The 11,336-nt window shown below is 33.6% G+C and overlaps 1 protein-coding gene across 3 annotated transcripts; it reads right to left on the bottom strand.

Moving 5' to 3' along the window:
• Positions 1-5,813: 5,813 nt before the first annotated feature.
• On the bottom strand, positions 5,814-10,436 carry LOC108326604 (prefoldin subunit 2). Of its 3 annotated transcripts, none has more exons than XM_052874185.1 (3): positions 10,255-10,436; positions 8,317-8,419; positions 5,814-6,516 (listed from the first exon to the last, which is right to left on the bottom strand). In XM_052874185.1, exon 3 carries the CDS (start codon positions 6,473-6,475, stop codon positions 6,089-6,091), a length of 387 nt encoding a protein of 128 aa, XP_052730145.1. In that variant the 5' UTR covers positions 6,476-6,516; positions 8,317-8,419; positions 10,255-10,436; the 3' UTR covers positions 5,814-6,088. The 3 variants fall into 3 exon arrangements, with proteins under 3 accessions (XP_052730145.1, XP_017415686.1, XP_017415685.1); XM_017560197.2 differs by having other exon boundaries at positions 5,814-6,533; positions 10,255-10,435; XM_017560196.2 differs by having other exon boundaries at positions 5,814-6,538; positions 10,255-10,434.
• Positions 10,437-11,336: the final 900 nt, after the last annotated feature.

Genomic DNA, 11,336 nt, shown 5'->3' with positions numbered 1-11,336 from the left:
CTTCATGTCCAAAATTTTAGACGTAGGTCCCTAGTTATTGAACTGTGCTCCTCACCCAATTCTGCAGGTTTTTTTTACTCATTTTGGATATTTTATTGATAAATTTTGTTTGTTTTTGTGGTTTTAATCCTACCATTGATGACCTTAGGGTTGCATTAACATGTAAATCAATATTTTTTCCAAAAAACATTTGTGAATAAGTGTGTTGCTGTGCAAAAGTTTACACGTAGGTCCCCACTTAATCGAACTATGCTCCCCACCTAAATTTGAAGGTTTTTTTGTCGTTTTGGATGTTCTGTTGATAGATTTGGTTTATTACCTGGTTATAATTGCCACCATTTGATGACTTTAAGGGTGCATTAACATGAGAATGAAAAAATTTTCTATTAAATATTTGTGAAGAAGAGGGTGGACCTTCCCGTCCAAAATTTTAAACGTAGGTCCCCACTTATTTGAATTGTGCTCCTCAAGCAATTCTGCAAGTTGTTTTTACTCATTTTGGATGTTCTATTGATAGATTTAGTTTATTATGTGGTCATAATTGTTAGGATACAGACAAAGTCTTACATCAGATAAAACAAGAGATTGACATGAGTTTATATACACATAAGATACCTCTACACTTATAAGATATTGTTTGCTCTGGGTTAAGCTCTCATGGATTTGTTTTTAGTACCACTCTAAAAGGCTTCTTACCAATGAAGATATCTTATATGTATATAAATCAATGTCCATATCTTATTTTATCTGATGTGAGACTTTGTTTGTATTGTAATAATCCTCTCCCTCAAACAAAGGACTATGGTTCTCCACCTACCCTACAACGAAATTTTTTTTTATCCACGAGTATACTATGGTATGCACTGACTGAGCATCTTTTGCTTTCTTTTACTACCCATGGTTACACCACTGAGCATCTATTGCTCTTCACCTTCCATGATTCATCTAGTTGTCTGCCACCAACCACCTATCAAGGTTTCACCTTACCATGAAGGGATATACTCGTATGAGTTGGTCACCAAAACTAACTAGACTTTGATACCAATTGTTGGGTGAAGCTAACTCAATTACTCATCCTATTAGCTAATTTAATACAATTATTATGCATTTAACATAAGTGGAGATAACTTTTGATGATGAGGTGAAAGCATTAATTTTACTACCATCTCTTCTGGAAAGTTGGGGTGTAACCGTTATCGTAATTAGTAATTCTGCAAGCAACAACAAGTTGAAGTTTGATAACATTTGTGACTTGATTTTAAGCTAATATGTTCATAGGAGAAGTTTAATGGAATCTTCCAGTTCTAATTTTGGTTCAACATTAAGTACTGAATATAGAGGAAGAAATAGCCAGAAAGGTCGTAATCAAGACAAAGATAGATCAAAGTCTAGAGGGAGACCACAAACAAAAGTATGGAATGATATCACTTGTTGGAATTGTTAGAGAAAGTGTCATTTTACAAATCAATGTTGGGCTTCAAGGAAGAATAACAACAGAAAGAAGCAAGATGATGTTCAATCAACAAATGCAGTAATAGATGAAATTGCATATGCCTTATTATGTAGTTTAGATAGCTCCATTGACTCATGGATTATGGACTCAGGTGGGCCATTTAATACTATACCTTCCTTAGAACTATTATTTAACTATGTTTATGGAATGTTTGGGAAGGTTTACCTTGCAGATGGAAAATCTCTTGATATTGTAGGAAGAAGTGATATTAATATCAGAACCTCTAATGAAAGTTTGTGGACTTTGAATAATGTCAGACATATTTCTGTCTTAAAAAGAAACTTAATATCTATAGGGCAGTTGGATGATGACGAAAATTACACCACTTTTGGAGATGGACATTGGAAGGTAATGAAAGGCAATCTTGTTGTTGCTCGTGGAAAGAAACAAGGATCTTTGTACATGATTGCAGATGAGGGTACAATATCAGTTGTAGAAGTTGGTAAAGTTGCTCTTTGTGGCATCAAAGGCTTGGGCATGTGAGTGAGAAAGGAATGAAACTCATGATCTCAAAATGTAAAATACCTAACTTGAAGCATGTTAATGTTGGGCCTTGTGAACATTATATCTTTGGAAAGTAGAAAAAATGTTAGTGTCTCCAAAACAAGAAAGACATCTAAAGTTGAAAGGCTAAAATTGGTGCATACAGATGTTTGAGGGTTAGCTTCAATGAAATCCCTTGGTGATTCACTATATTATGTAACCTTCATTGATGATTTTACAAGAAAGGTATGGGTATACTTTTTTAAGAATAAGTCTGATTTGTTTTTTGTGTTTAAAAGGTGGAAATTGGAGGTTGAGACTCAAACAAGTTTAAAAGTTAAAAGTTTGAAGTCTGATAATGGTGAAGAATATGATAGCAATGAATTCAAGGAGTTTTATTCAGAGAATGAGATCATAATGATCAAGATAGTTCCAGGAACACCAGAACAAAATGATGTTGCAAAGGGAATGAACAAAACTCTAAATGAGGGAGAAAGATGTATGAGGATCCAGTCAGGACTACCTAAGGTATTTTGGGCAGATGCAATAAACACAACAACCTATCTTATAAATAGAGGACCATTAGTTCCTTTAGATTATAAGTTACCTAAAGAGGTATGGTTTAGAAATGAGGTAAGTCTTTCACACTTGAAATTCTTTGGTTGTGCTTCATATAATTTATTGGACTCTAATAGCAAAGATAAACTGGACCCTAAGGCTAAACGATGTTATTTCATTGGCTATGGATCTGACACATATGACTACAGATTTTAGGATGACCAAAATAAGAAAATTATCAGAAGTAGAAATGTTACTTTTAATGAGAACATGTTCTACAAAGACAGGACTGTAGAATTGGTAAATGTATCACCAAAGAAAGTATCATTAGAAGAAATTTCAGAGAGTGATGTAATCAACAAAAGGCAAAATAAAGAGGTAAAGCCTAAATCAGAACCAGAAGACATAGTAGAGTCAGAAACTTCTGAAGTCATGATTAGAAGGTCTAGCAAAACAATTTTAGCACCACAAAGGTATTCTCCTTCATTACACTACTTGTTGTTGACTGATGTTGGTGAGCTAGAACATTTTGCTGAGGCTATGCACAAAGATGAATATATTAAGTGGGAGCTAGCAATGAAAGATCAGTTAAAGTCTCTTTAGAAGAATAAAACATGATCTTTAACCAAGCTACCAGAAGGAAAGAAGGCTTTGCAAAACAAGTGGGTTTGTAGGTTAAAAGAAGAACCAGACGGTAATAGAAGATATAAGGCTAGAATCATAATGAAAGGTTTCCAACAAAAGCAGGGTATTGACTTCACAGAAATTTTCTCTCCTACTGTCAAGATGACTACCATCAGAGTTATCTTGAGTATAGTAGCTGTAAAAAATCTTCATCTAGAGTAGTTAAATGTCAAAATTGCATTCCTACATAAGGATCTCGAGGAGGAAATCTTTATGGCACAACCAGAAGGTTTTGAAGCAGAAGGTTAGGAAAATCTTCTATGCAAGCTTCATAAAAGCTTGTATGGATTGGAACAAGACCGAAGCAATGGTATAAGAAGTTTAATGAGTTTATGAGAAACTCGGGTTTTCACAGATGTGAAGAAGATCATTGTTGTTATGCTAAAAAATATGTTGACTCTCCTTACAATTGGTATTAGAGAATCCAGCTAATATGTTAACCAAGACTGTCACAACAAATAAGTTGAGACTTTGTATTGTCTTAATAGGCCTTTAAGAGTAACTAATGATGAAATCAACTACACTAGGTAATAATGTAAATCAAGCTCCAAGTAGGAAAATTGTTAGTATTGTGGAGCTTAATTTAGCCTCACATCACTTAATATTGTGAGATGTTGTTCTCTATTTAACTATATAAGCAACTTTCTGTAAAGATTGAAAGATACACCAAACATAAATATACCTCCTAGTGTAGTCGTGGACGTAGGCATTTGTATATTGAACCACATTAAATTATTGTCTCCTTTATTTCTCTTTTATTGTCTTGTTCCTAACAACTGTATTAGAGTCGATGGTTCAGGTCTTATGATCAGGCTCAGATGAGTACACAATGGTCATTGTATCGAAAGTTTACCTGGCAAAGAGTTCCAGGTAAGCATGTCCCATTAAGATGAACGACGGTATGAAAAAAGGGTACTCAAATGCTTCCACTGGAGGGGAAGTGTATCAATGTGGAAGAGACCCACTCTTGAAGGGAGAGATTGTTATAATTCTAAGTGTGAGTCTAAGTCCCATATTGGATAAAAATGAGAAAATATAACAACACTATATAAAAGTGAAGACCCATTAACCCATTACCTTAAGGTTTTTGATAGAGAGTGATGTCAATCCCTTATGTGGTTAGACTTAGATTTCATTGGTTGGTGTTGTATCTCCCTAGAGAATCTCCTCCTCAATAGACCCAACAATAATTGCCACCATTAATGACCTTAGGAGTGTATTAACATCAGAATCAATATTTTTTATATAAAAAATGTGTGAACAAATGTCGGACCTTCTTATACAAAAGACAAAACAATCAACCATTAGAAAACAATATAACTTAAAGAAAAACCAATTCCACTTATACACATTTACTTACCTTGATTTCAGTTTGTTCTTGAATGGATTCCATTGCTGTAAAAACAGAAAACCATAACGCCAAACACACGAAAACGAAAAAAAGTCAAATCAATGAAAGAGGACACTGAACAAGAAATCCTACAATGCACAACCATAAAAGAACAAAACAAACTCACACAAGAATGCAGAACCAAGAAATAAAAAAATCCTAATCTTAACGGAAAAAGATTCAAAAAATGAAAAACAATGCAAAAGAATACAAAATTGTCGACGTTGTAAAAAAAGAACGAAAAACCTAAAGTAGAAAACAAAGACGAAAATTCAAAACAGAGGACAAAGACGAAAATTCAAAGCAGAGGACATAGACGAAAACTCAAAGCAAAAGACAAAGACGAAAACCCATGAACAAGGAATGATAGCACGGGATAAAATGATGGTTCGACAAACAATGCTATTCCATTAACAAAGTCGGAAAACAAAGACGCAGTTTAAACCCTGAACATGAATCCGCGAAACCAAATCCTTCACAATAAGCTTTCCACGTCATTTTTTTTCATTTAAAAAATCTTACAAACTAAAGCAATAACATGTCAGTGTAAAAAAGTTGTAAGAGAAGAATGTCAATATATCATTACCCTTTCTTTTAACCTTTCTATTTACAGAATCCGAAAGTTATTCCAATTCAAATTATGCAATTTGTGCGTCATTTTTTTCCCTTAAAAACAAACTTTTCGATTACACCGTCCGAAAGTAAAAAATGTCTTCATTTTCAGATTATATAATCTAAAACCTATTTTCCTAATTTCAAATTGTATAATTCAAAAAGTTACTTTTGATTTTCGGATTACATAATCCAAAAATCATTTTCTACTTCCGGATAATATGATTTGAAAAGCACAAAACAGGAAAAACAATTTATGGAAATATTGAAAGAAAAGTATGGAGGTACATGAAGAAACTATCTTTGATAAATATGTAAAAATTGAATATGAATATAAACAAGTTACATAAACCATGGAAACTCACACGGCCCAACACAATTGTAACTATTGATTAAATTGGATCATTGAGTTAAATTAAACTTTTTCTTATTAGAAATGGATTAAATAACAAGTTCATACATCTCAAATCCAATAAATTTAATTTAATTATAAAAAAACGAATTATTGAATCATTCTCCCAATAACTCTTTCCTGCATTTGGGATCAAAATACATATTAAACAAAAGGCAATTACATGGAAGAAGCATTTTAACCCTGATGAAACATGACAAAATAGCTTTGACCAGTAGAGTATATGCTCTGGTCTTGCACAAAAAAATCTACAAGAACTACACGCAATAAAGAACAGTTTTTTTCAGCCAAAACAATTAAACTGAAGGTCATATCAAGTTATAAATAATTTAGTCAATACTCTGTAAAGCAAAGCATAGTACTGCCTCCACCCAATTGTAAAGGCAGGAAGTTTTGGCTAATAGTTTGAGGAAACACAGCAATAAAATTTGACAAATCATTCACTTCCACCAGCAGGACCCACAAGAACTCCTTGGGCAGACCCTTCTTTCCTACCGGATTCATCCTTCACCTCAGCATCAGCCTTCCTTATCCTGATTTTATATTTAGCCTCAAACTCAGTAATTTCCTTTTTCTTCTTTTCCAGTGCCTCATTAAGCCTTGCAACAACCTCTTCAAGACCATCTTTATTTCGCTGCACAGCAGGCAAGACCTCTTTGATGGTTCTCTCCACAAGCACCCCTCCAATCATTCGGTAGCATCGTCTAGATTGGTCAAGAGGCTGAATGGCATTGATGACTAATGTGTGCTCACTGACTTCCATCTCCAGTTCAGTTATTTTGGAGTAAATTTGGTTGAGCTCAGACCTCATAGAAGCATACATATTTGCAACTGCTTGTTCATTTATTGGTTCCTTGCCACCTTCTGCATTAGCCATGATTCTACACTAATGAAAATAAACTGCCTTTGAGGTAAAGAAACAGAGTGTAATTGGAATAAACACAAGTATACCAGGAAAATATTTGAAATGTTGTTAGCTTTATCTTTCTTTCAATTAAATACAATTCCTTTCTTTCAATGCTATCCAATCTATAGAGATAATACATTAAGATGCAATAACATCAACATGTTGTAGGATTGCTCTTGGACACCCTTATTTTGCTAAGGGGCGCACCTAGATGGAGCGAGAAGGGGCGTGAAGGTTGGCCCAACATGTGGGGGCTGCATTTGAAGAGGAGAGAAGCTTGGTTGACCTTCTAGATGGTAATAAACGTGGGAGAGGGCCTTGGAGAGCAAGGGAGACTTTTGTTGACCTTCTAGATGGCTTGGCCACTCTTGGAGAGCAAGGAAGAGAGCATGGGTTGCCTAGGTTACTCTAGTTTCTAGGACATAACATTTTGTGTTTGCTAAGAGGACCCATGCCTATTTAAGGGAGCCACTAGAATAGATGTAAAAGGTTGATTAATAATGAATTTGAGACACCTTAGCGTGCTTTTGTGAGCTTTGCTCTTGTGAGAGTGTTTACTCTTGGTCTTAATGAATTTTCAAATTTAGGTAGTGAATTTTTTTATGTTTTCTAAGGAATTAGTTCTGCAGTCAATTTTTGGTTATTCTTAGCCATTTAAAACTTGAATAGGTAGTTTCAATATGGTTTATTTTAGTGTTTTAGTGCAGCCCTTAGCTTTAACTTACTTTTAACATGATTTTGTAAGTCTTAAGTAGTGAAATTTTGATTTTTTTGTTATTTTCAAATTGTGACATGATTTTTATCTTCCTTTTATCATTCAAAAGTTGCCTAGATAGTTACTTTACAGTTTCAACTAGTAGTCTAGTACAGTTCTTAGTTTTAGCACTTTTAGCCCCTTTTAGTTACTAATTTTAGGTCTTAAGTAGTCATCTTTGAGTTTTAGGTATATTTGGTAAGTTGAGTTGTTTCTTAGCTAGATTTTACCATTTTAAACTTGTTAGGACAGTTGTCTTACTTCCTTCTAGGACAGTTTAATGCACTTTTGTGTAAATAGATTAGCTACTGTTTTAGGCGTCTTATATCAATTAGAATGTGTCTAGGTAGTTTGTTTTAATTTTACCTTAGTTTTTACTTTCTTTATGTCATTTAGAATGTGTCTAGGTAGTTGTTTAGCATTTCCAAATACTAGTTTGGTTCAATTCTCAGATTTTGCATTTTTAGCCTATTGTAGTCTAGTTTACGTCTTAGATAGTCAAATTTTAAGTTTTATGCAGATTTTAGTGTTTCAGCTATTCCTTATCTTATTTTTACCAATTAAAACGTGTCTAGATGTTTTCTTTAATTTTTCCTAAGCTGATTTAGTGCAGTTTTACATTTTTGGCTAGTTTAGTAGGCTATCTTAGTTTTAGGTAGTGAATTTTTGAAGTCTTCTTATAACTTAAAGTTTTGGGTAGTTTTTGAAATGATACAATCGTAGCTGCATAAATTACGACAGTGCACAGTTTATGCTATTTTCTGCTAGATCTCTTGCAATTTCGGAAGTTCATAATAGGAGGAACAGGGAATATAGTTGCCTAAGGGGGACCAAGGACTTAAGAAGTACTAATGATTGCCTATAGTTTTCTTCATACATTCTAGTTATTGTTTTCTCTAATTAATGGAATAATAATATATATAGGTTTAGATTGTAAAAGATAGTTTTAAAAACAGTAACATGAGCTTCTATGTGTGGGAATAGAAGGCCGAGAGACAGTTACCCAGTTGACGGAGCAGATGCAGAATGCAAGTTTGTAGGAATGTGAGGCCTAGAACTGCTTCAAGCTGGTCTAAAAGGATTGTTGTTGATTGTGAGACTGGAAGCTGAAAAAAAAGTTATCAACAAGTTAAAACTTAATCACATCAACTTGAATTAAGCTCAAAACCTTATCCCATTAGGTAGAGTCAGTCAGCACCATGAACCAAATAATGTCATTATTTCTATTGTGAACCATTGTGTCGACAGACAAACTCACAGAAACTGTCAAATTATTTCACAAATAAGAAAGTTAGATGATTCAAATTTCCCCTATAAACTAAAATCAACTTATGCACTTCAATTTTTTGTAGTAGTTAGATATAAAAGTTCAGGGAAAAAGTGTATTTTAGCTTATGGAAAAAACTCAAATTATTTTACCTTCTTACTTTCTTCTTAATGCAGTCATAATAATTACAGTGTAATGAGTCACGGCTCATGATCAAGCAATAAGGGCTAGAATGTATTCATAAGTGCATCATAATACCATTGATATTAAGCAAATATTGAATGGCAACAAGTTAATGGTTCAAAATCCACTTTATTTCCCTTTAAAGCATATTTTCTGGCTCACTTGCAGAATATGGATTCATAAGATGCTGATGCTGATGCATATGGAATGGTTTACGCAAATTTAAAATGCTGAATATGAATGGGAAATGCAACAAGTAATAAAATGGTAGGAATGAAATTCACCCAGTTGAACCTATTATTAACAGCAAAAGAAAAAAATATGACAGCATTGTGGTTCAAAGGCTACATGCAGTTTTAATGCAGATTTCAAAATGATACGCAGAAACTACCAATGCAGACCTGAACAAATCTCAAACAACTATGATGCATGGTTAAAAACCTACTATGAACCTATTAGGATATTTGTTCTATTTTATCATCGTTATATTGTGTCAAGGATTACTCTATTTATCATTATTATATTGTGTCTAGGGTTATCTTATTTATCATTATTATATTATGTCTAGAATTACCCTATTTATCATGTACTCTTATATCAATTTATTCTTATAAATAGAAGATTATGAGAGGATCAATCAAGCCTAATTATAGAGTTTAATTCTCAAGTAAACCTATTTGGACAGTTTCAAGATCAGGAATGTGGATGCAGATTTAAATGATTCAGCAATGATACACTTGTGTTGTATGCAAAGTGAAATGAACCTAATACTTCTAATTGATGCAACATATGTAAAGATTGCATGAAAACGAGGAAAATTCAAACTAAGCCAAGCTGAATCAGAAACTACAATTGTGATTATAGTGCAAGTGTTACCTACTCTGTAAATGCAGGTTATGAATGATATGTAAATTCAACTCTTAAACAGATGATGATATCCAATTATGTGCATCATGAAATGAATCAAACACAACTACCTAGACCAACAGGAATTAATATCTACAAATTGGATATCAAGACATACACAAAAACTATAAATTAAAATGGATGCAAGCAGACCTAATATCAATACTATCAAGGTTAACCCTACTACACGATTTAAACCACAAAAACAAGGCATGGGACAGTGCAAAAGCAAGAGCTATTTGAAACTGGAAAACCAAGAAAATAAACTACACTAAACAGAAAAATGAATTGGATCCAGAGTTAAAACTTCCTGTTCTGATTGGTGTGTTAAATGGAATCCTGACCCAAGATGATCTATTGGAAAATAAGAAAGAAAGAAGAATACAATACGAGAGAGAGAGAGAGAGAGAGAGAGAGAGGAAGAAGAAGTGACGATACCCTATATTACACTACTCTACAAAGAAGAAATTACAGAATGAGGAAAGAAGATGTGTCAAAGAGAGTAGTCTCTATCTTTTCTAAAAAAAAAAAAACCCTTTTTATTCGAACAGAGAACCCTAAGAATCGAAGAAGAAAAACTCGAACCTAGGTCTTATCCACGCCTCAGCCTTAGCGACTTCGAGTGGCACTGAATTCGCTTAGCAGCAGCCCCGATTTGAACTCAGCTCCCCAGTTTCAGACCCAACACCTCTGATTCAACTTTAGGTCAGGCCCCCTGGTTCAGCCTTGTGTGCATTCTTCCTTTTGTTCAGCTAAGTGTTCTGGGCTCAGAAGAAAATGGGTCCCACGCTTTTAGTCAATCTTCTTGACCAGGGGTTGGTCTGCAAAATCAGAAAAAACGAGAGTAAGGGGTTAAAATCCAAATATCCCATTCATAAACCTAAGTGAGCAAAACTAAACTTAATCTATATTTCTATTTTTATTTTCCTAACTAGAAACATGTATTTATTTCTAGGCACGATTAAATGTTTAAAAACACAAACTTAACAATTTTTTATAATTTTATTTTTTATACAAAAATCAAAATCTACCTTAATTCTAAAAATTTACATTTTTGAACGAAACTAAAATATGATTTTATAAAAGAAAAAGACATAAAAATGGACTGCTATTTAAATGTTTAATAACATGTGAAATTGGAAGAAAAATTTAGAAATAGTACTGAACACAAAGTCAGAGTTTCATTCAAAGTATTAGATTGAATCTCTAAAATTATAATATTATATATGCACAATTATTAGTGATGGATAATGATTAATGAAAAAAAATGAGTACATCTAAAGGAAAAAGGATTAACCAAGAACTAGCTGAAACAACTATAGTGGGGATGAGAGTTACAAAGGCAATGGGTGCGAGAGAAACAAAGGTGAGTTAAGGAAGAACAACAAACTCAATTGAAAACACCAAAAACAATGTCAACATCAATCCAAACTAAGTACAAAATGAAAACCACAACCTTCTCACTGAGATTCAAATCCCAATCTCAACGAAATCCCATTCAGCATCAATTATAGGTTAGGGAATTGTAAGGCACAATGAAGTAGGCCCAAAGAAACAGATAAAACAGGCACAATGTTGATGAGAATAGCACCACAAAAGAAAAGGAAAGAAGAACTCAGTCGCAACTTTGAGGAGCTAGGATAAAAGGGGACAGAATCACAAGTTAG

Source organism: Vigna angularis, chromosome 3, assembly GCF_016808095.1.
Source record: "Vigna angularis cultivar LongXiaoDou No.4 chromosome 3, ASM1680809v1, whole genome shotgun sequence".
NCBI lineage: Eukaryota > Viridiplantae > Streptophyta > Magnoliopsida > Fabales > Fabaceae > Vigna > Vigna angularis.
The sequence above is the reverse complement of the archived record's forward strand: the minus strand, read 5'-3'. Positions and strand labels throughout refer to the sequence as shown.

Coding starts and splice junctions, on each gene's coding strand:
- LOC108326604 (XM_017560197.2), bottom strand. CDS start 6,529: ATGGCTAATGCAGAAGGTGGCAAGGAACCAATAAATGAACAAGCAGTT.